Source organism: Apodemus sylvaticus, chromosome 18 (genome assembly GCF_947179515.1).
Source record: "Apodemus sylvaticus chromosome 18, mApoSyl1.1, whole genome shotgun sequence".
Taxonomy (NCBI): Eukaryota; Metazoa; Chordata; class Mammalia; order Rodentia; family Muridae; genus Apodemus; species Apodemus sylvaticus.
The window spans coordinates 23,276,122-23,300,919 of NC_067489.1; the positions used below are offsets into that span (position 1 = coordinate 23,276,122).

The 24,798-nt window shown below is 43.1% G+C and overlaps 1 protein-coding gene across 1 annotated transcript in view; it reads left to right on the plus strand.

Annotated features, from left to right (window-relative positions):
* The first annotated feature begins 10,328 nt into the window (after window positions 1-10,328).
* Window positions 10,329-24,798, plus strand: part of Kcnu1 (potassium calcium-activated channel subfamily U member 1) — an 82,363-nt gene continuing 67,893 nt past the window's right edge. Inside the window, 4 exon segments of the mRNA XM_052162483.1 lie at window positions 10,329-10,523; window positions 12,469-12,588; window positions 22,263-22,324; window positions 23,836-23,926. Of these exon segments, the coding sequence (XP_052018443.1) occupies window positions 10,329-10,523; window positions 12,469-12,588; window positions 22,263-22,324; window positions 23,836-23,926 (468 nt within the window).

Sequence of the window (24,798 nt, forward strand, 5' to 3'; positions counted from 1 at the left end):
AAAAAACAAACACATTTAAGGGATTAGATCACTGATTCTTTTCAGTTGTTAGGGAAAAGTGCCGCCACAACCAAAAATATCTTAAGGCAGAGGGGGAGTTTATTTTGGTTGAGGGGTTCAAAGAACTAAGAGTCCATGATGGTGGGGAGATATGGCAGCAAGCATCGAAATGGTGACTATCACACAAGGCTGAGAATCACCAAGCAGACAGGGAGAACTTCAAGGAAGCAGCCTCATTGTTGACTTGTAAGCTTGCCCCAGTGACAGACATGCCTCCACCAGCAACGGTTCACCTCCTAAGCCTCCCAAAACATTGCACCAACTGGGACTCAAGTGTTCAGATCCCCAAGACTGGGGGATTATCTCTCATTCAAACCACCACACACCCTATTCCTTCAAAAGTAAACTTTCTCTAAAAGTAGGTAGCATGGGCTGGGAATGCAGCCTAGCACACAGAAGCCCTGCGGTAAAAGACACGAACACACGAACATGGCCTTTAAAAAAAAAAAAGATTTATTTATTATATGTAAGTACACTGTAGCTATCTTCAGACACACCAGAAAAGGGCATCAGACCTCATTACAGATAGTTGTGAGCCACCATGTGGTTGCTGGGATTTGAACTCAGGACCTCTGGAAAAGTAGTCAGTCCTCTTAACCACTAAGTCATCTCTCCAGTCCCCAGTTACATTCTTTCTTTCCTCCCTCCAACCCCTCCCATGCCCCACCTTACCCTCTCAAATTCACGACATTATATTATCATTATTTGTATATAATAAATACACAAATATGTAAACATTTGTGCATAAAACAAATGTGCATAAAATATATAAATATCATATATTGAATGCACTTAATGTTGTTTGTGCTTTCAGGGTTGACCACTTGGTATTCCATAAAACCCTGGGGAAGACTAATTTTCCTTCTCTCCTGAGTTGCTAGTTGTCGGCAGTTGTCTAGAGGTAGGGCCCCCGAGAGTCCCCTCTTCCATGTTAATATGTCTATTAGGATTGCCATTGTTTGGGGGGGGGGGCCCTTTCGGCAGCCATATTGTTGTGATGTCATGGTCATTCCTGATAGCTATCATCTCATGGTAGACTACCCAGTCCCTTACAGATATTCTTTAAAAAAGATTATCTAGGGGCTGGGGAGATGGCTCAGTGGTTAAGACCACTGACTGCTCCTCCAGAGGTACTGAGTTCAATTCCCAGCAACCACATGGTGACTCACAACCATCTGTAATGGGATCTGATGCCCTCTTCTGGTGTGTCTCAAGACAGCTAGTGTACTCACATAAATAAAATAAATCTTTAAAAAAATTATCTACCATGACCAAGTTGGCTTTATCCAAGAGATGCTAGGATGGTTCACTATATGAAGTCAATAAATGGATGGATTTAAAGACTGAAACCACATGACCATCTCATGTGATTGCAGAAAAATCTTTGCCAAAATCCAACATGCCTTCCTGATGAGAGAGAGAGAGAGAGAGAGAGAGAGAGAGAGAGAGCGCACACCTGGTGAGAGCACACTTCAACTTAATAGAGGCTATATATAACAAACTCATAGCCAAGAGTTCAGAGGGGGAACCATAGAGTTGTTTACCATCAAGTCGGTAAAGATCATGAAGGCTGATAATTATCCTTCAACTCACAAAACTGTTCCCAATGGTATTACTCAACTCAAAATGCCAATAGGGTCTAGACAGAGGAACCCTGATCAACAAAGAACACTGTGTTCACAGTTCAGACAACTAACTAGTGGTTACATCACTGAAAAAAATTACTTCCCTTATCACAGCAACCATTGATTATCAATACTCCTGGAGCCCTCTCCCCATCCATGATGGAATGTTGACAAGGCCCCATCTTGTGCACGTAATCACAGCTACTGTAAGTTTATGAGATCAATGGTCATTCCATGAACGGAAGGCAGTGGCGCTGGGTAGGCGCTGGGAGGGGCAGACGCATGTCTCACGAGGGCTAGGTACTCACCAGCCACTCATCCTTAGCACTGCTCTATGAGGTTCTGCACTAATCACTGCAAAAAGAAAGTCTCTCTGGCAAAAGGCTAAGGGCAGTATCAATCTACTGTTCTAAACTAACACTTGGAATGGCAGACTGATGACACGTTCATTTAGCAGCATGTCCCCCGTCCCTTCTGATCAAAGAGAAACCAAGGTTTCTTCAAGAAAATAGCTTTGAATAATGCTAGCAGACTCCACCTAACATCTGTCCAAAAGAACCAAGAACCTGAGAGACCCTTGGTAGAAACCACCATAACTCCCTTATGTCAAGCAATGGAGGACTTCTCAGGAAATGTAGCAAGGTCCTGCAGAAGCATTTTGGCAGGGACTACACCCCAGGGTGGTTTCTTTGTCCCTTCTGTAAGGTCTAGTCAGTAAAGAGGGTGTGGGGGAGGGGTGTGGTGAAGTTGACACTCATTCAAGGACACTGCATGGCTGTTCTCAGGCGTCTAACACACTGGGGCCTCTCACCCTTGGAGCCCACGGGTGTTTGACTAGGTTTACAGTTCCAGGCATGAATTCCTTTTGTGGAGCAGACCTCTGATCTAAGCAGCAAGCGCTGGGTTAACCCCAGAACAGCCAAGCCACTATTACATCCAGTCAAATCTTCACTCCGGGACCAGGCTGGCCTTGAACTCAGAAATCCACCTGCCTCTGCCTCCCAAGTGCTGGGATTAAAAGCGTGCGCCACCACTGCCCAGCATCCGTCACATCTTATTGGGCAGGTTGGTAGTGTAGCTCTTGGGGAGGGGGGTGTCACATTTGAATACGACTCTTTACCTCGCTTTTCCTCCACTAATCTACACAGAACCTTCTGACACTATGAACGCTAGCCCACATGGAGGGCCAGTTCCAGTCAGATTTCTCAATGTGCTATAATTGAAGTGTGTAATATCTTCAGCAATATGGTCTTACCATCTATTTCTGGTTGGCAACCAAGAGGAATAGCAAAGCCTCCCTGACCAACGATGAATAAAGAGATATCTCAAACCTGGCTTTGGGATTTTTAACAACCTGTGACCCCTGGAAGCAGCAGTATTCATCCACACAAGGTACTTCCGTCAATTTTTCCCTCTGTATTTTAAAAGGAACACTTACAGAATAATGTTTCCACCTGAAGTTTTTGTGTATATTCAGTTTTGGATAACCCTCCCCAACTCCTCTTGATCCACCCCACCCCCGTCTTCAGCCCGTTTGTACTGCCTGCATTTCAATAACCCCCTTCTTTCTGTACTTCTTTAAGCCCCTTAAAATATTTTTCTAGTTCTAAGATGAAGCAGTTGCTTGTGTAATTTTAAAGGTTTGTTTACTTTTTAAGTCTTTTGTTTGTTTGTTTTGTTTTTTCAAGACAGGGTTTTTCTATGTAGCCCTGGCTATCCTGGAACTCACTCTGTAGACCAGGCTGGCCTTGAACTCAGAAATCCACCTGCCTCTGCCTCCCAAGTGCTGGGATTAAAGGCGTGCGCCACCACCCCCGGGCTTAGGTCTTAAAGGGGAGCACCCCTGCACATGTGACCCACAGGCATTTGACAAGGAGTCTGTCTTACAGCAGATTTTTAAAAGTATCTACTGCTTTTCAGGCATAAGCAGAGAACTTTCTTAGTAAACACAGAATGTAATACCTCCCAATCTCCAAATATTGGTTTGCCTTTGTGACAAAGTAACTAAATAACTTCATGAAATGTTATCAAATTTGAAACTAGCAGCATGGATAATTACACTTTAAATAGCACTTGATTGCAACAGGTGTACATGCACTCGTGTGTGCACACACACACACACACACACACACACACACATGAGACTATGGCACGCATGCATGAATGTAGGGCATTACCCACCTATCAGATTGTAGAGAGCAAAGTGAAATATGGAATACAGAAGTGTAAACAACTTGAGTCTATGTAGATTCATACTTCATTCCCATAACACATAGTTTAAGGATCTGTAATGCACACATTCAGTCACCAAATAATGATTAACTTATGCGATGTTAAATACAGGGTGCTTAGTGTTTAGTTAGATATGGGTGCTTAGTGCTGAGTAAAACAAGCAGGATACACTATGTTTGTGGAGCACACAAACTTAGAGAACAGAAAACAAGCCTCTAACTAACATATTTAAGAGTCCCACGGAGTGGGACAGAAAAAGGCCCTGAGGCGGAGGCAGGGGGTTCAGAAGGTTAAAGCAAGCCAGGGCTATGAAAACACCACTCTCCATCTTTTACCAAGCAAAACAAATGAAAACAACAGAGAAGGGTCAGAATGCGGTGAGAGACCATCACACCAGCTTGTGGGATTTGGCTTCCATGGGTTGGTTAGGAGGAGGTACTCAGACCTGAGGAAGGGGAGCCCCAAAGGATAGCAGGTCCTAGACCCATGCACTAGGCAGAGGAAGCAGAGACAGCACACCACAGAGGGCTGCAGAATGAAGCACTTCGTAAGAGTCCATGTGGTGAGCTGGAGCGATGGATCAGTGGTTAAGAGCACAGACTGCTCTTCCGAAAGTCCTGAGTTCAAATCCCAACAACCACATGGTGGTGTGACGTGATCTGACACCCTCTTCTGGTGTGTCTGAAGATAGCTACAGTGTACTTACACATAATAAATTTTTTTTTAAAAAAAGAGGCCATGTGGCAGGAACACACAAAGGTGACGTGTAGGTGATCTCAATTTGCCCAGGACTGAGCAGCTGCCCAACTTTATAATGAGCAAGGGGTACATTTTGTTTGAGACAGGGTCTCACTGTGGTTCCTATGGAGGGTACACTGGCTTTGAACTCACCGCCTCTACAATGGTACCTCCTTAGGAGTTGGTTTAATACTAAGTCTATTTAGCAGAGTAAAAGTAGGAAGTTCTCTCCGATGGTTGATGATCTGTCTAGTCACAGGTTCCTGGCGTGCAACGGTACCAGGTATGGGGTTCATCTTGTAGAGTATGCTTTCCCCATGATGTTCATGCCACTATGGTGCTAGTGGGCACGTCTTGCCAGGTTAGTCATTACTGTAGCGCAGGGTTCACAGCTGTGTGTGATTGATGGTTACTTTTCTCTCTCTTAGCTAACATGATACATTGTAGCACTAGGCAAGCCAGCAGGTAGAAACAATGTTTCTAAGTTAGCACCAGCTTGCTAGCTCCATGTTCTATGACACACACAGGTGGTATCTTCAGCAAAAGTGTCTGGCCATCAAGTTCTGGAGGGTAATCAGTAACCTCGGCAATAGCCCCTCCCTCCCTGTCTTACTGTGTAGCTCTGGTTGGCCTAGAACCCATTCTGTAGACCAAGCTGGCTTGGAATCCAGAGATATGCCTGCACCTGCCTCCCAAGGGTTGGGATGGAAGGTGTGTCCCATGCCAGGATTGCTTATTGTTTTGCAATAAGGGCTACCTCAACCTTGCTGCGGAGCCAAAGATGACCTGGAACTTGCCACTTCCAAGTGTTAGTTACAAGCACATGCCACCGTTCCAGGCTGGATGCATGCGGCACTGCGGTTCAAACCCAGGGCTTTGTGCACACCAGGCAGGCACTGAACCAATGCAGTGGCATCCCTGCTCCCACTTGCACATTCATAATTTAAAATTTCCACTTATTTAGTGTGTGGAAGTGCGCACTTGGAAGCCAGGGGACACCCTTGGAAAGTGAGAGCTCTCCTGTGGGTCTAGGGAGCAGCAGGTCGTTAGGCTTGGTGGCAAGTACCTCAAACCCACTGAGCCTCCTCACCAGCCCCATGTTAACAGTATGTACTGATGACAGAATATCAAGGAGAAAAAATGGCTTATTTATCTGAAAGAAAATGGAAAATGATGCTCAAACGGCATACTATTGAAAATATTAAATGGTTAAAGTCAAGGAAGTGAAAAAAAATTATGACAATGTAAGCAAAAGCAGTCTGAATAAATGATGTGGACAAATGTCTGACCTTATTTTACAATTTGCCATCAAGGAGAGGCACATACACACACACACACACACACAGAGGGCGGAGGAGAGGGAGAGAGAAAAACAGAGAGACAAGTATAAACCACGTGTATATGTTCAGATGTGGGCACATAACTGATCATAGAATCAAGTGAGTGTGTGTGTGTGTGTGTGTGTGTGTGTGTGTGTGATAAGCACATGAATAGGAGACCAGAGGTATTGAATGTCTTGAAGCTGGAGTTGTGGGAGCCACCTGATGTGGGTGCTGGGAACCAAACAGGTCCCCTGAGCTGTTCCTCCAGCTCTGTAAATGATTCTTCACAACTTCTTCCTCTCCTTCCCTCTTTTCTGTCTCCGCTTTGAAAAGGGCATCTTTTCTATCAGTGGCCACTTTAGCCTCAGAGACCCCATCTTATAGAGTCTCCATCTCATACTAGGCTGAATTCTAACAAACAGCTAAATTCCCAGAAATGGCTTCTGTCCCCTGGTGTCCCATATGAACTTAGACCACTACATCTCATCTTATGATTGTTTCTTAGCACCCAGTCAGGGCTGAAATCTAGGAACTGCCAAAGAGGCTGGCCTCTATCCAGGCCAAGTTATCAGGGAAGCTATCTGAGGTATTTGACAGGTAGCAACTGACTTAAGATGCCAGGTGTGAAAGAGTTGGAAATATACAACATGCATATGTTGACTGCCCCTACCTTTGGCCTTAAGCCTCCTGTCTGTGGGGTTTTTGTTTTGTTTGTTTGCTTTAAAAAGTTGCTCTGTAGCCGGGCGGTGGTGGCTCACGCCTGTAATCCCAGCACTCTGGGAGGCAGAGGCAGGCGGATTTCTGAGTTCAAGGCCAGTCTGGTCTACTGAGTGAGTTCCAGAACAGCCAGGGCTACACAGAGAAACCCTGTCTCGAAAAAACCAAATCCAAAAAAACCAAAAAAAAAAGTTGCTCTGTCTTCAGCTGGGGACCCCTGTGGTTGAATTAGGGGAAATCGGGAAGAAGTTGATGGCGACCTATTAATAGGAAGACCAGCAATCTCAACTAGCCTGGACCCCAAGAGCTCTAGGTCACCAACCAGGCAGCATACACCAGCTCATGAACCCCGACCCAAATACAGCTGAGATCTGGCCTCAGTGAGAGAAGCACCTAACCCTCAGAGATTTAAGGCCCCAAGAAGTGGGAAGGTTTAGTGGGTTGTGGGTGGGGACATCCTCTTGGAGGCGTGGAGGCGTGGGGGGCGGCGGTGGCGGCATGGGACGGTAAGCAGTCAGTTGGGGTGCGGACCGGAGGGGGTTCCGGACCGGAGGGGGGTCCGAACCGGAGGGGGTTCCGGACCGGAGGGGGTTCCAGCTAGATTGTAAAGGGAGATTAAATAATTAAAAATAAAAAAGTTGCTCTGTCTTGTCCCCCACTGACAGGGTTTAGATCCCAGCCATCTCCCAGATATATATTAGCTACCACCTTTTTGAAAAACGAAACTTTTGCTGGCTGGAACTTGGCCTTCATGTTGTATTATTCCCAATCTTGAACCATAACATTTTCTTTTTTAAATAAATTACATTTTAAATAAACTAATTGTGCGTGAGTTCAAGAGTGTGTGTCGGCCATGTCGCAAAACTGGAGGTCAGAGAATGTTTAGGAACTGACCCCTGAGTACTAGACCCAGGTCCTTGGGTTTCTGGCAGGTCTTTTAACTGCTGAGTCATTTTATTTCACGGGCCTTCTTTTTAATTCCTTTCTTATCACAATTATTTCTTGTACATTTGCATGCATGTGCGTACGTAGGTGCGTGCGCTGGGGTGGGGGGAGGGGCGCAACCGCCCTTGATATCGTCCCACAGTATGGGTCTAGTGTTCGGCCTTGGCATCCGGCCCTCTTACCAGCTCTCTTTTTATTTTCTCCACTCTCTTTTCTCTTTTATAAAAGTACAGGGCTTTTCTACGCCCGCTCCTGTCCCCAAATGATACAGAGACCTTTACATTTTTAAATAAGGTTCTTGCACTATATGCGGGCAGGTTCTGATCTATTCTAACCTAACTATGCTGGCCTGGCCTACTTCCCAGCCACTGTGGCGTTACCTGCCATCTTGGCCTCGTCCTGTCGTCTTCATCCGCGTCTCAATGGCGACTCCTCGGCGACTTTCTCCTGTAGACCTCGCTCCTTTCTTCTTTCCACCTGGGAACCGCCTCACTGGGATCGGAAGTCCCGCCTCTCCCTCTCCTGCCAGCCATTGGCCGATCAGCTCTTTATTAACCAATCAGAAGTGATGGAAAACAACTTTTGCATATCATTGAGACCAGAGATAGTTGAAGTGCAAATGTATAGACTGCAAAGGGATCTCCAGGTGCCGTAATCAGCATCTGAACACACAGTGCGCAAAACCATCCTCCTCCCCAACTACTCCTCTTCTCCCCTCCCCTCCCCTCCCTTCCCCTCCCCTCCCCTCCCTTCTCCCCCTCCCCTCCCTTCCCCTCCCCTCCCCTCCCCTTCCCTCCCTTCCTCTCCCCTCCTCTCCTCTCCTCTCCTTTTATCTCTCCTCTGCCCCGTGCTTCCATTTTAGAAACCGCTCTCACTAGGTATCTCAGGCGGGCATCAAACTCAAGATCCTCTAACCTCAGTATCTAGAATTCTGGACAACACAATACCACCACACCTAGCATAACATCTTTTCTTACATTTAGTTTTAAATATGCTCTTTAAAACATGGAATGCCAGCGATAAGTCTATCGACCAATCATTGTGTTTGTCACAGAATTATAAAATTAAGGAGACTCTTTAGACCTTGCACGGTGACTGACAGAAGGGCCTGGACCGGTGCTCAGAGCTCCTCACTCTATGTAGAGTGTTGATGCTGTCAGAGCCCACTAGAGGGTTGTAGTAGAAATGAGAGAAAATCTTAGGGGCTAGGCTTAGAACCCTGATAGCAGTCTAGGAAATAACCTCTGTCTTCAGGAAACAAAGCGGTGAGGCTAAAACAGGGTCGCCACTGGAGATTAAAATTTCACCTGTTACTCAAACAAATGATAAAGTATGACTTTTCTTTTTTCCGTTTTTTTTTTTGTTTGTTTGTTTTTTTTTTTTTTGAGACAGGGTTTATCTATACAGGCCTGGTTGTCCTGGAACTCTCTCTGTAGACCAGGCTTGGCCTCGAACTCAGATATCTGCCTGCCTCTGCCTCCCAAGTGCTGGGACTAAATGTGTGTGCCACCACCACTGCCTGGCCTAAGTAGGACTTTTCTTACAGTTTTGAAGTAGAGAGTTAAACCGGGTGGTTTAAGTAGAGAGTTAGAGGGGAGTCATCTCTTTCTGACCAGTGTGTGTTGAACCAGAGATTTTACTGACAGGGCAGAGATAAAAACAAGAAAGAGGAGAATTTGACAAGGAATCGATGAGGGGCCTTGGTGGCATCAAGGGACCAATCACATTACACTTATATAACACCTATACTGTACCATGAGACATTTTTACTTAAAAGATAAATAAAAGTATAGCTCCCTAAATATATATAATTTACAAACATAAATGACTTTGAAATGTATATATTTTGGTGCTCTTAACTATACGTATTTAAATTGTCTGTTATCATCAACCACAGACCTACCATTTCATAGGCACCATGTGTGTAAGCATGTGCATATGACAATGTATGTGTGCGCAGAACACCTAGACCCTACTCCTTCATTGTTTCGGCACAATTTTACAACTATATTTAGGTATTACTAACCAGTCTTCATGTCGCACCTTAAGTATTTAGGTGGATTTACTCTGTTTACCGACAACTTTTTAAAATAATAAACAAAATCCGAATCTTTGAGGATTTTTTTTCTGAAACTTTCAAGAGTGTGATAATATCTCTGAGATGACTGCACGCATATCACAAAAAAGATAATTTGAGCCGGGTGGTGGTGCACGCCTTTAATCCCAGCACTTCGGAGGTAGAAGCAGGCAGATTTCTGAGTTCAAGGCCAGCCTGGTCTACAGAGTGAGTTCCAGGACAGCCAGGGCTACACAGAGAAACCCTGTCTCCAAAAACCAAACCAAAAAAAAAAAAGAAAATTTGAAGATATTTGACTAAATAAGCCAATAGGTAGCCAGCCGGCTGCTAATCTCTGCCCAGAGAGTAGACTCAATCCCTCAGGGTCTCAGAGGAAGCCATGAGGGCCTCCAGACATCTCACCTACTGACTACCCTTGGGGGTCTTTAGCATTCTCTGTCAGTTGACTGCAGTCAGTGAGTTTCGCAGAGTGGTTAGAGGACTCTTGTTCCTTGAGTTTCTCATTGGCTTTCCCATCAGATCCCAGGTGATGTAATACTAGGAAACGTGCCTCCTGGGACTGTTGCCAGGTGACCGTGACATCATAGACTAGCCCAACAGTGTCGTCTCAAGATGTCTCAAAGATTGCTAGACAATTTAAATCAGAAAGAATTGACGGAAACGTCATGTACGATCGAAATCCAAGCAGCGTTTATTCTCTCCTCCTTGGCGACTTTCCTCGGGGGACTCATCATCTTGTTCATTTTCAGAATAACCTTGAAAATCTCAAGAAATTGGAAATACGTCAAGGGGCCAGGAGGAATCTTGGTCAGTTTCCTTGTCTGGGACACCTGTGTGTGAAGATTGGCAATGCTTGTTGTCCGTGTATGAGGATGAATGTAGCAGAGTCTCTGTTCTGGAAAAAGAAAGAGAAAATTCCATGTACACTGACTACAACCCTGTTTCAAATCTTTAAAAGACAGTTAAGGTCAAATGTGGTACTTTATGGATTAATCCCAGCACTTGAGGCAGGAGGATTGATGTGAGTTTCAGGTCAACCTAGGCTACATGGATTGAGAAGACTATCTATCCAGAGAGAGAGAGAGAGAGAGAGAGAGAGAGAGAGAGAATGAATGTATATGTAGAGTATAAATAAACAATCTACTGTAAATAAATTATATATATAATTTACATGTAAGTGTGTGTGTGTGTGTGTGTGGTCCTAGAGAAGAACATAATGGTCTACATAGTGCATTCCAGGCCAGCCAGAGTTACAAAGAGAGAGAATCTCCAATGTGAGCCTGAGATCAGCCTCCTGCTTCGGGGGCGAGGGTTTTTGTAACCACTGTAAGGGAGCCATAAAGTACAAGATATCCTTTGAATATCCTTTCTGCACAGTTCATATGTGTCCATTTGTAGACACTGCTCTTACGTGTTCCCCACATCAGCCACAAACACATAATAGGTAATTTTTATAGCATCCCTAGCTTTGCAGAGGTTGCTGTGGGCTGCTGCTGAGTGAAAGCAGGAACAGATGATGCTTTATGAGGATGGCATCTTAAGAGGTTGAAACATCTCTCTTCAATTCCACGTAACTGTTTTATGTTTTTGTTGTTTGTTCGTTTGTTTTGAGACAGGGTCTCACTATGTAGCCCTGGATGGCCTGCAACTCAATATGTAGACCAGGCTGGCCTCTTTACTGTGTAGACCAGGCTGGCCTCTCAACTCGTTTGCCTTTACCTCCTGATTGCTGGGATTAAAGGTATATGCTACCACAATTGACTCCATGGAAGAATGTTAGTAAGCCCTCTATAGTTTGTTTTAATTTTTTACGTCTTAGACTTTGTTTCTTTCTGGAATAGATCGCAATAAGTTTTTGTAATAGAATACTTTTTGCTTGTGTTTCATAATTAATATGTGGATTTTGCTTAAATGTCTTTAATGTTAAAGTAGCATACAGTAACATAGTCTGAAATAAGAGCAAAAGGTTAATGTTATTAGCAATATGGTCTTTATATTTCTGTATTTGAAAATATCTAGTATTGAAGTTCACAGAGTTTACTGATAAACCAGTTTACTCTGTAACTGCTTCTACTTTAAAGACTTTAAAGGAGGCATGGCTCAGTAGTTAAGAGCACTGGCTGCCCTTCCAGAGGACCTGGGTTCAATTCCCAGTTCCCACTTGACAACTCATAGTCATCTGCATTTCCAGTTCCAAGGGATACCCTCTCTTGACTTCCCTGAGCACCGAACATACACATGCTGCACAGACATGACATTCAGGCCAAATGCACATTTATATAAAGTAAAAATAAATAAAACTATAATGACAAGACTTTAAACAATATCATAAAACTATTGGGGAAAGAATTCTGAGACTGTGGGTTAAAGTATGTTATGGACATAAGCTTTCTCTTTCTCTCTCTCTCTCTCTGTGTGTGTGTGTGTGTGTGTGTGTGTGTTAAATGTGTTTGAATAGAACTTGTAGCTGTAGCATTTAGAAATTTCTTTAGTTGCCTGCTTCAGGAAATGTTTAACCTTTATAGTATTCACTTCCTGGGTTGAGCAAGGTAGGATTTCAGATTAATACCATGACAAGCCACCTCCCTCTACCTGAAGCTCCTCCCTCTACCTGAAGCTCCTCCCTCAACCTGTAGCACCTCCCTCAACCTGAAGCTCCTCCCTCAACCTGAAGCTCCTCCCTCAACCTGAAGCAGACTAGTTTTTCTTGAGCTATAGCTCACTAGGCCCATTCTTTTTTGCCCCCTCACAGGAACTATTCTCATCACGTAGAATCGAGGCTAATCCTTTGAGAAAACTTTACTTTCATGGAATATTTCGTGAGCGTATCGAAATGCTGCTTTCTGCACAGACCTTCGTGGGGCAAGTGTTGGTAAGTTGACTTTCGCTGTTCTGGTGCTGATGGACCATAACCAGGAATGTGATCGTAGTCCCCCTCTGAATTAACCACACAAGTAGGTATCTTCTCTTCCGTGGTGGTTTTATCCACATCAAGCCCTGCGTGTAGGGCTCCCTCATCATCATTCCGTTTGACTTTTCTCTAAGTGAGCAACATTATTAGATTTTATTTGTACTGTTGTTGGCTTCTCTGGTAGAATGAACGCTTTATTAGTACAGAGTTGTGTACATTTTGTCTTTTACGGATAGATGAATGCTTGGACATAAGTACTAGAAAAACATCTGTTGTATGCTTCAATTTTCCCATAGAGGAGAGAGGCTGAGAATAGGGGGCTAATTTTTCTTATTTTCTAAGGATGATATGAGAAATATGAAAAGATATGAGAAATATGTCATTTCTTAGTACACAATCAACTTGTATGACCATTTTTTTGGATTTTGACAGAATATGTGTTGTTTGATATCCATGCAATACTAATTGGATTATATGGTTTTTTTTTTTTTGTATTGGTTCTTTGTGAATTTCCCATCTGTTCCCCAGTCTCACTCATCTCCCCCACCCTTCGTAACCACCCCCTATCCTTGCAATCTTCCCCACAACAAAGAAAAAAAAATCTTGTTGTGGAAGTTGAAGTCTCAGTGTGTCCTTCTGTCCACTCTTCTTTGGTTGCAAATAATCATTGCAATGACTTGTCAGTCTGGTATGAGGCCTCTGGCTTCTTCTACCCTGTCAATACTGGCAGCTCCCTGGGACTCCTCTCAGATATCCTGTTGCCCTGTGTCATGGAGATACTGTAGGTTGGGATCTGTAGGACCGGCCCCTCCGTGTACTTCATTGATGGGGTAGATGTTGGGGTGGGCTGATTCAAAGCCCGTGATCTGGGCCTGAGAGGCACCTGAGCTGGACAGCCCGCCTGCTCTCCTGTGCACATGCCGCCAAGCTCTAGCTTGCCCCAGCTGGCTCATTCACACCTGTGCCCTCAGGGCCAGCTCTACTGTGTGGCCCAGTCGAGGTACAGGGACCTGCTGTCTCAGATGTGGCAGCTGGTGTGGGACACGGCTAATACTGCCACTCTCCTGCTCCTGGGCCAGCTCTCCTACTGGCCTGTAAGTGGCAAAGGTGTATATGCGTTTTCAATGTCCTTAATTATTATTATTTTTTTGATTTTGGGGGATTTTTTTGGTTTTTTTGAGACAGGGTTTCTCTGTGTAGCCCTGGCTGTCCTGGAACTCACTCTGTAGACCAGGCTGGCCTCGAACTCAGAAATCTGCCTGCCTCTGCCTCCCAAGTGCTGGGATTACAGGCATGCACCACCACCACCCAGCTCCCTTAATTATTTGCTGAACAGCTGAAAAAGACATGTCAAAATCTCCATTTATGGGTTGTTTTTTTTTTCAAACTCTATTTTATTTAATTACTGTCTGGAAGGGAAAAATATAACTTAGAAAAGTCAGAAATAAAAGCTGACAGTGAGCTGGGCGGTAGTGGCGTATGCCTTTAATCCCAGCACTTGGGTGGCAGAGGCAGGCAGATTTCTGAGTTCGAGGCCAGCCTGGTCTACAGAGTGAGTATCAGGACAGTCAGGGCTATACAAAGAAATCCTGTCTTGGAAAAACAACAACAACAACATAGATAAATAAATAAATAAATAAATAAATAAAATAAAAGCTGACAGCAAAACTAGAACTTATTGGTAAAAGAAACAACATCATGTTACAGTGAAGGGAGCCAGGGCTACAAAACCCCGGGCTCAGGAGACATCTCCATTCATTACTGGTTGGGTGACATTGTACAAGTGCACAGAATCTCTCTGGGTTCAGATTTTTTGCTCTAAAATAAGGCATTTGACCTCTTTTTTTCCTTTAATTCTTCTTTAAAAAAAAGAAGTAAAAACATTTTATGATAAAATTGAAGATTTACATGGAAAATATTCTTGACAAAATTGAAGACATATATAGAAAACACATTAAGACTGACAATTTTCATGGAAAATTAAAGAGTAAAATGGAAGACATAAAAACATTGCTAAATTAATTGAAAATGGAAGTAGAAACATTTTAGAATAGAATTGAAGATTTACTTGGAAAATATTTCTGATAAAGTTGTAGAAAAATATAGAATAACATGTTAAAATTGAAGATTATCATGGATAATTACACAGATAAAATGGTAGGCATAAAAATATTTCTAAGTTGATTTTAAGTGGAATTATAAACATTTTCTGATAAAACTGAAGATCTACAAGGAAAATATTTTTGATAAAATTGAAGAAATATATAGAAAAACACTTTAAATTTGACTATTTCTTGGAAAATTATACAGAAAAAATGGCAGGCATAAAAATATTTCTAAGTTGATTGAAAGTGGAATTATAAACATTTTCTGATAAAATTGAAGATTTACATGGAAAGTATTTTTGATAAAATTGAAGAAATATATAAAAAATGTTAAAATTGAGGATTATCACGGAAAATAATACAGATAAAATGGTAGACATGAAAAACATTACTAAATTAATTGAAAGGAATTACAAACATTTTCTGATAAAATCGAAGATTTACATGAAAAATATTTCTGTTAGTCTATTTTTTTTATTGAGGAATTCAGTCCATTGATGTTAAGAGATATTAAGGAATAGTGATTATTGCTTCCTGTTATTTTTTATGTTATTTTTATGTTTGTGTGGTTACTTTCTTTTGGGTTTGTTGGAAAAAGATTACTTTCTTGCTTTTTCTAGAGTGTAGTTTTCTTCCTTGTGTTGGCATGTTCCATCTATTATCCTTTGAAAGGTTGGATTTGTGGAAAGATATTGTGTAAATTTGGTTTTATCATGGAATATCTTGGTTTCTCCATCTATGGTGATTGAGAGTTTTGCTGGGTATAGTAGTCAGGGCTGGCATTTGTGTTCTCTTAGGGTCTGTATGACATCTGCTCAGGATCTTCTAGCTTTCATAGTCTCTGGTGAGAAGTATGGTATAATTTTGACAGACCTACCTTTATAAGTTACTTGACCTTTTCCCCTTACTGCTTTTAATATTCTTTCTTTGTTTAGTGCATTTGGTGTTTTGATTATTATGTGCCAGGAGGACTTTCTGTTCTGGTCCAGTCTGTTTGTAGTTCTGTAGGCCTCTTGTATGTTCATGGGTGTCTCTTTCTTTAGGTTAGGGAAGTTTTTTCCTATAATTTTGTTGAAGATATTTACTGGCTCTTTAAGTTGTAAATCTTCACCCTCTTCTATACCTATAATCCTTAGGTTTGGTCTTCTCATTGTGTCCTGGATTTCCTGGATGTTTTGGGTTACAAGCTTTTTGCATTTTGCATTTTCTTTGACTGTTGAGTCAATATTTTCTATGATATCTTCAGCACCTGAGATTCTCTCTTCTATCTCTTGTATTCTGTTGTTGATGCATCTATGACTCCTGATTTCTTTCCAAGGTTTTCTGTCTCCAGAGTTGTCTCCCTTTGTGATTTCTTCATTGTTTCTACTTCCATTTTTAGATCCTGTATGGTTTTGTTCAGTTCCTTCACTTTTTTGTTTGTGTTTTCCTGTAATTATTTAAGGGTTTTTTGTGTTTCCTCTTTAAGGGCTTTTACCTGTTGACCCATGTTCTCCTGGATTTAAGGGATTTTTGTGTTTCCTCTTTAAGGGCTTTTACCTGTTGATCCATGTTCTCCTGTGTTTCTTTAAGGATGTTATGTCCCTCTTGAAGTCCTCTATTAGCATTATGAGATGTGATTTTAAATCCAACTCTCGCTTTTCTGGTGTGTTGGGGTATCTGGGACGTGCTGTGGTGGGAGAACTGGGTTCTGATGTTGCCAAGTAGCCTTGGTTTCTGTTGGTAGGTTTCTTGCGCTTGCCTTTCACCATCTGGTTATCTCTGGTCTTAGTTGGTCTTGCTGTCTCTGGCTGGAGCTTGTCCCTCCTGTGCATCTGTAAGCCTGTGTCTGTACTCCTGGGAGACCAACTCTCTTCTGGTAGGGTCTGTGCAAAAAAGGCTGTGGAGCTGCCTGGCTCCCTGGTGCAAATGGCGGCTGGAAGTTTTTTCTTAGTTTTATTGAACATCTTGCAGTCCCCATAAGAGTGAATGGTATATTCTTACTTGCAAAGAGCTGCTTATTAAAACAGTCTTGTTAGCTCCCTTAGCCAATATGGACTGGTTTCTTCTGGCATGTCTTACAATATAGTGTCAGCATAATGTGGAACCTGCTTTTGTGTCCTCACCCTTCTGTCCAATTTTTTTCTGAACTGTGTCTCTTACAAATGTCATAGAGCCGGACTTCTGTTTCTTCTAATTTTTTTTTCTTTTTTTACTCTTTCGAGACAGGGTTTCTCTGTATAGCTCTGGCTGTCCTGGAACTCTCTCTGTAGACCAGGCTGGCCTTGAACTCAGAAATTCTCCTGCCTCTGTCTCCCAGGTGCTGCGCCACCACCGCCTGACTGTTTCTTGTCTTTATTGGAGCACATACTTGGTTTTTAATTTACCAGGAGTTCTCAATGGATGCTGACGGGCCACGTAGGCACCCAGGAGGGATACAGGCCACTCTTCGTCAATCATAGCATCCAAATGGCAGCCATCTCTTGTTCTTTGGCACCCATACTCTTCTCCGCTGTCTTCAGGGCCACAGCCTGTATGAGCTGATCCTTGCCAGCCTCCTTTGGGTAAGCCTGGTCTGGCAGGTCAGTGCTCTTAGGCCTTTGAGGGGCACAGACAGGGCAGAGCAGAGTTGGAGAGTCATCTTGGGCCAGAAATGTCAGCTGGGAACAGGTCATAGACAGGCTAGGGTGCTTCCTGTTCCAACCTTGAGGAGGGCAGTCAGGTTTGGAGTTTCCTCTCCAAATTCAACCTACTGTGTGCTGACTTTTTTTTTTTTTAATATTTAGTTATTTTATATAAGTGAGTACACTTTCACTATTGCCATCTTCAGACACGCCAGAAGAGGGCTTCTAATCCCATCACAGAAGGCTGTGAGCCATCATGTGGTTGCTGGGAATTGAACTCAGGCTCTCTGGAAGAGCAGTCAGTGCTCTTAAACGCCGAGCCATCTCTCCAGCCCATGTGTACTGACTTTTTATAAGCTGATTTTTATAAATTGGATTTCATCTGTGTACTATGACTGCAAAGGCCCTCTTGAAGTATTATAGAGAATTATACAATAATGTATGTAAACCACTCAGGTCATATTGAGCAATGAAAATTAGCTGATCCTTGCATTTGCAGGTCCTGGGGTGTTTAAGAATCTTAGCTATTGGGGGCTGGAGAGATGGCTCAGTGGTTAAGAGCACCGACTGCTCTTCCGAAGGTCCTGAGTTCAAAACACAGCAACCACATGGTGGCTCACAACCATCTGTAATGAGATCTGACGCCCTCTTCTGGTGTCTGATGGTGACAGCTACAGTGTACTTACATATAATAAATAAATAAATCTTTTAAAAAAAAAAAAAGAATCTTAGCTATTTGTTTATACATATTTAAGTGGGTGTATACAATGCATTAAAGCATACTCACCCCCATTACCCTCTTTTATCCCCTGACTCCTGCTGGCCCCATTCTTTCCCCGACCACGCCCTTCCTACCTCCATGTCATTGCCATGTGCTGGTAGCCACTGCTGTGTGCTCCTGATCCCATTAGATAAAATATAGATTTAAAAAAAAATCTGAGGCAAGATCTTTGCTGTGTATCCCTGGCTGTCCTAAACCTCTGTATATAGAGCTGGCTAGACTTGAACTCACCGAGATCCACCCCTTTCTACTTCCCATGCACTGGAATTTAAGTCATGTGCCACCAAGCCCTTATTAAATTATTATTTCTGTGTCTGTGTATATGCCGAATGAGTGGAGGGCCCACAGATTGCAGAAGAGGTTATCGGATCACTTAGAGCTAGAATTTCCTGTAGTTTTGTATGGGTGCTGGGAATTGAGCTTGGGTCCCTGTCAAAAACCAGCAGACACTCACTCTTCAATGCCAAGCTATTTCTCTCTCCTATAAGACAAATATTTTGCCTTGTTCACCGATGGACTGAATAGTGTGTGGGTCGTAAGAAGACCTAGAATTACTGAATTCAAGTAGAACTTGTTTGAAATCTCCAAACATCAATGAAATCCCTGAGTCTGTTGATTCAGAGGGTTTGTTTTGAGTCGCATGTGAGTAAGTGGAGCCTGGGTGATGGGTGGTGGGTTCAGAATGATGAGTCTCGACACAGAAATGGTTGCATGAACTTAAAAAAAATACAAAAGCATTTTTAATCGTATATCTATATATATATTTCATACAATATATTCTGATCAGTGTTACTCTTCCCAAAAATCCTTCCTGCCTGTCTTAGTCAGGGTTTCTATTCCTGCATAAACATCATGACCAAGAAGTAAGTTGGGGAGGAAAGGGTTTATTCAGCTTATACTTCCACATTGCTGTTCATCACCAAAGGAAGTCAGGACTGGAACTCAAGCAGGTTAGGAAGCAGGAGCTGATGCAGAGGCCATGGAGGGATGTTCCTTACTGGCTTGCTTCCCCTGGCTTGCTCTGCTTGCTTTCTTATAGAACCCAGAACTACGGCCAGGCCGTGGTGGCACACACCTTTGATCCCAGCACTTGGGAGGCAGAGGCAGGCAGATTTCTGAGTTCGAGGCCAGCCTGGTCTACAGAGTGAGTTCCAGGACAGCCAGGGCTACACAGAGGAAACCCTGTCTCAAAACAAACAAACAAACAAACAAACAAACCCAGAACTACCAGCCCAGGGATGGCTCCACCCACACCCACAATGGGCTGGGCCCTCCTTCCTTGATCACTAATTGAGAAGATGCCTTGCAGCTGGATCTCATGGAGGCATTTCCCCAAGGGAGCTCCTTTCTCTTCCAGCTTGCGTCAAGGTGATGCACAAAACCAGCCAGTGCACTAACCGCTCACTCATCTGACTCCAAACCTTTCTCTTTAGGAAGCAGAAATAAAATAAAAACAAAAAACCCTAGAATTAAAAAAAAAATTAAAAAAAAAACATAAGAAACACACACAATGGTTTTTGTTGTTGTTGTTTGTTTTGTTTTGTCTTTTAAACAGAGTCAGCTAGCCGTGCATAGTGGGGCACACCTTTGATCCCAGCACTAGGGAGAAAAAGCTAGGCAGGTCTTTGTGAGTTTGAGGGCAGCCTGGTCCATATAGTGAGTTCTAGGACAATCAGGGCTGTTTAGAGACACCCTGTCTCAAAGAAACAAAAACAAAAGAATAACTGAGATGGGCTCACCTGGCTGGGAGCTTCCTGTGTAGACCAGGCCGACCTTGAATTCACAGAGATTCTCCTGCCTCTGCCTCCGGAGGGTTGGAATTAAAGGAACATGATGATAGGGATCCTTATGGCCTTACATGAACTTTCGACAGTGATGGAACAACAACAACAAAAACAAAACCAACAAAACCAACAAAGCCAACAAAAACAGTCATAAATGAAGCCTTTTCCAAATACATAGTTGGGAACATCAGATCGGTGTGTTATAGCAAAGTGGGAAAATCCTTGCTTTGGGTTGATATCTGGTCACATCTCATCTTTTAGTTGGCAAAAGCAAGTTATCTGCTATGCTAATACATTCACAAAGTTTTCCTTGAGTCTAAAGGATGTAAGTACAGGTGCAGAGGCCCAAGATAATTTTGTCTCTGGATTTCAAGTCTCTGTAATCACAATGCTCTAATCAGTTTTATAGGACATTCACCCCCTGACTCTGTTTACCTCACCCCATCAAAAAAAACCCCACTTCAGAACAGTAAATACTGAATACCTCCCATGCTAGAGAGTTTCTGGGCAAGGGCTTCATGATCACCAGTCAGGTTAAGAGTGCTCTAACAGGGGTGGTGGTGGGGAACCTCTGTAGCCTTAATAGGCTGCAGAAAGAGGTGCCATGGGAGGCAAGAAGACAGTTCCTCTCAACACACACCATGCAATAGCCCATGTTGGCTCAAACTTCAGGAGTCTGACCCCTGAGTAGATTGTTTTAGTCATATTTAAGCACAGAACAGTTGGGTAAAAATTATTCTGGTGATGATTAGCTCAAGTCTGCGTGCACAAGGAAGCCAACAGAAATCACCTTGAGAAACAATGTGAGTTAAGTACAGGTAGGGACATGTCTACATCGAAACTCTTTGTAAGGTTCATAAAGATGGGTCTTTATCTATATTTTGACTGATATAATTTTTGACTTTATTGACTGATTGGTCTAGGGGAGGATCTGGTGCCAGAACTATCTCTGGCTACATGGAGAGAGCAAAGGTCACCAGAGTAGTAGGCTTGCCCACTCCCAGCCTTCTGGGTGGATAACAGCTCTGTCATTTCTTCCCTTGAAGGAACAACCCAGGTCCCCCATTGCTTGTCAGTGAGCACAAAGACCTGCATGCCTCCTGCAGAGAGGCCACAATGAGCCTAGCCAGTGAGAAAATAAAGACACCCAGCATCGCAAGCACAAGTAGTTAAGAGAAAAGAATGTAAGAGACCCACCAAAACAACATCTGAGTTAGAACGGAGCGGACATATTATTGTAAATAAAATTCTGAATTGTATCATTAAAACTATATTGAACTAGACATATTTAAAATTCTGTTTGTTGAGACAAGGTTTCTCACGAGGTACCTCTGGCTGGTCTCTCTGTGTAGACCATGCTGACTGGCTTTCAACTCTCAGAAATCCACCTGCCTCTGCTTTCTTAGGGCTGGAATTAAAGGTGTGGACCATCAAGCCAGACAGAAACCTGGTGGTTTGGGAATTAGGAACTACCAGAGGAATGCTTAATCATCTAGGGCCTACCTGAGCTAACAGGCCCCACTGCAGGCCCACCTGAGCTAACAGGCCCCACTGCAGGCCCACCTGAGCTAACAGGCCCCACTGCAGGCCCACCTGAGCTAACAGGCCCCACTGCAGGCCCACCTGAGCTAACAGGCCCCACTGCAGGCCCGCCTGAGCTAACAGGCCCCACTGCAGGACCACCTGAGCTAACAGGCCCCACTGCAGGCCCGCCTGAGGTAACGGGCTCCACTGGAGGCTTCTTGAGGCAACTTCCTGACTGTGTTGCTCTGCACAGGTCTGCTTCATTTACCAGGTATGGCATAGCAAATGCGCTTACTTATCTTCTCACGAAACATTTTCCTAGGTTGGGAAATGTCCTCAGGGACTCATCATGGGCAGTTCAAGTCCAAGACTGTTATTTATGAGCCCTTATTTCTACCATGAAATGAAGCAACGTTGTGTTTGACACATGCTAAGCACTTGGTAAACATTTGCTAAACTCTAAGAGGAGCAGGCAGGGTACCTTGCTTTTTCTGAAGTGTGCTGAGTTAAAACTAGGTAAGTACAAATAGGTACATGTTGACTTTAGTGGAACCCTTAGTCCACTTTTCTTCAGTGAATGAGTGAATGAGTGAATGAGTGAATGAGTGAATGAATGAATGGATGGATGACAGGCATAAATGAAGGTGTGAATGCAGAGCTGCCCATACAAAGATAAGGTAAGGCAAAACCATTTCCTCCTCTCCCTCCCTGTACATAAAACCAAAAATTCACTACAACGTTTACCTCATCTAAAATAGAAAACACGATTTTACAGGCTTGTTTATTCCGTGCCGACAAAATAGACTTGCATCTCATCTCTGTCCTTTTCTGTTTTTAGGTGATCCTCGTCTTTGTACTAAGCATCGGGTCTCTTGTAATCTATTTCATCAATTCAATGGAGTGAGTAAAAATCCCAGTCATTCTTGCCTGCTTTATGAGAAATTTAATTGCTTTAGAATTTTCTCTTCAGGGTTGTTAAATGGAGTTTTGTTCTCATGTGCGCATGTGTGTGCAGACACACACACACACACACACACACACATATACACCTCCGGTCCCACAGATGTAAATCAAAATGGTAACCATGTAGTAGCCCTCAGTAAGCACTAGCTCCAGTTCTGTGATAAATGCATGCCTTTGCCCTGTATCTTGTCACCTCCATTGCTAGTGTTGGGGTGTGGTATACAGGTGTTCTTCAGACCTTCCAGAACGCTAAACCTCCGGGGTTGTTTCCACCATGGAGCCCCCTGTGAAGGCTTTTGAATTCCTCTACAAGTCCTGGGGTATCTCAGAGCCTCTCATGCTTCAGAGACCTTTGTGAGGGTTTGAGACTTTAACCTTGGCTGGCTTCTCTGAAGTCACCCCTGTTGCAGGAAATATTAAAAAGAACAGCAAGTTCCCATGATATGCCCGGCACTGGTGGGCCACATGGCCCTAGCTGGGTGTTCTCATCCTGGCAGGTCGTTGCCATGCCAACCCCATGCAAAGACCACCCAACTCTCGGTAGCTGTCCCAATTCCTAGTAACCTGGTAAAATCAAAACTCTAGAAGCATATAATTAATCAGTCAAATTTATATGTCAATAAATTCTCGATACACAGGATGCCCACACAATAAATTCAGGGCCAATTGATAATAGTACAAGCTGCTCATCTAGATTAGACAAGTTACCTCAATTACTCTATCCCTATATGACATTATATCTATTTGTGGCCTTTTAAAACCACGTGGAATCTGAGTCATCCATTTTGCTTCCTTCTCCCCTACCTGTCTCCTCAGTCTCTGTCTCTGCAAACTCTTAGCTCCGCCTCCCTTTTCCCTGTCCAATCACAGGCCTCCTGATGCACTAATATTTAAATTAATTGGACAAGGAAAATCCTACCACACACCCCCCTTCTTATAAAAATCAAGGCTAGGGCAGCATCTTTTTAAAAACTAAAACTGGTGTGATTTAACCTTCATGCCATGCCTCTGAGAATTATATTAAATACCCACCTGGGGTAAAGTCAAGAATTCCTAACACATCCTTTAGAAACTATCTTTGAATTTGTTTCAAATCCATTTGTTTGACATTGAAAGGGGGTAGGAAGAAGAACTGAAAGATCTTATCTAGATAGATGGGTTTTCAACAAGAAAGGACCATATAACCTCTGAGGCTCAGGATCCTCAGTTAACAAATCTGACTGTGTAACAGTGGTGGGTCTTGCTCCATGTACGGCCTAGTGGCTTTACTTATTCATAGTTCCATTCCCAAGAAGAAGGTAATTCATTCAGACATGAACGTGACTGTTGAATGGACCATTCATGTTGAGTATGCGCATTGCCTACCCATCTTCATCTCTGCTCTGTAGAAATAGGTTTTAAAATGTTTATTTTTGCAAAAAAAAAAAAATGTTCCCGTTTCTTTCCAGCCCTGTTCGAAGGTGTTCTTCATATGAAGACAAAATCGTCCATGTGGATTTGAGTTTCAATGCTTTCTTTAGTTTCTATTTTGGGTTGAGGGTAAGTACCTAGATAACATGATAACTACCATGCCCCACCAACAGTAATGTAAAGAGAGCTGTGTGCTGCTTCACGCTCAACCTCCCTTGCTTCTCAGGCTCTAAGGGAGAAGACCTGTGCCCCACGAGACCTAAAACCCACATCTCCTGTGCTTGAGAGTGTAAGCCGGGTCCAGAATTCTGACACCCCTGAGAATGACTCTGCCACTAAACCCCCTTTCTGCAATCCTTCCTGGCTTCTTCTGGTCTTCCCCGCGGGACCAGAAACTAAGAGAACCTAAATGTCAGTGTTACACTAATGGCATATCTGCCATCTTACTTTTTGAGTTCTTGATTTATTTCTCAGGTGTTTATAAGTTCTACTTATTTTAATCTGTGTGTGTATGGATGTGGTGTCTTCACGTATGTGTGGCACCACAGATGCCCAAAGAAGGTGTCAGATCCCTTGGAACTGAAGTTACAGACGGCTGTGAGTCACCATATGTATGCTGGGAAACTGAACCTGGATCCTCTGCAAGAGCAGCAAGTGCTTTTATACACTGAGCTATATCGCCAGCCCCGAATTGAGCATGTGTAATCTAAATTAGGAAGCTCAGAGACACAATGGACAGGCAAGCTTTTTCACTAGAGACTGTTGTGAACCATTTATGTTCACTAATCAGAGATAAGCTCTATGTATATGACATACACAGAGATGTAGAAAAAGAAACACACATATATAAGAATTAGGACTTATATTAACGTATATATTGTATATATAGGTATAACAGAAAGCTCTAGGAACAATTGAAAGCTCAAAATGTTTAAAGTGTGAGAGTTGGGGTCTGCTAAGTAAAATGACTATATGCTCATTAATAGAACACTCATTAAAAA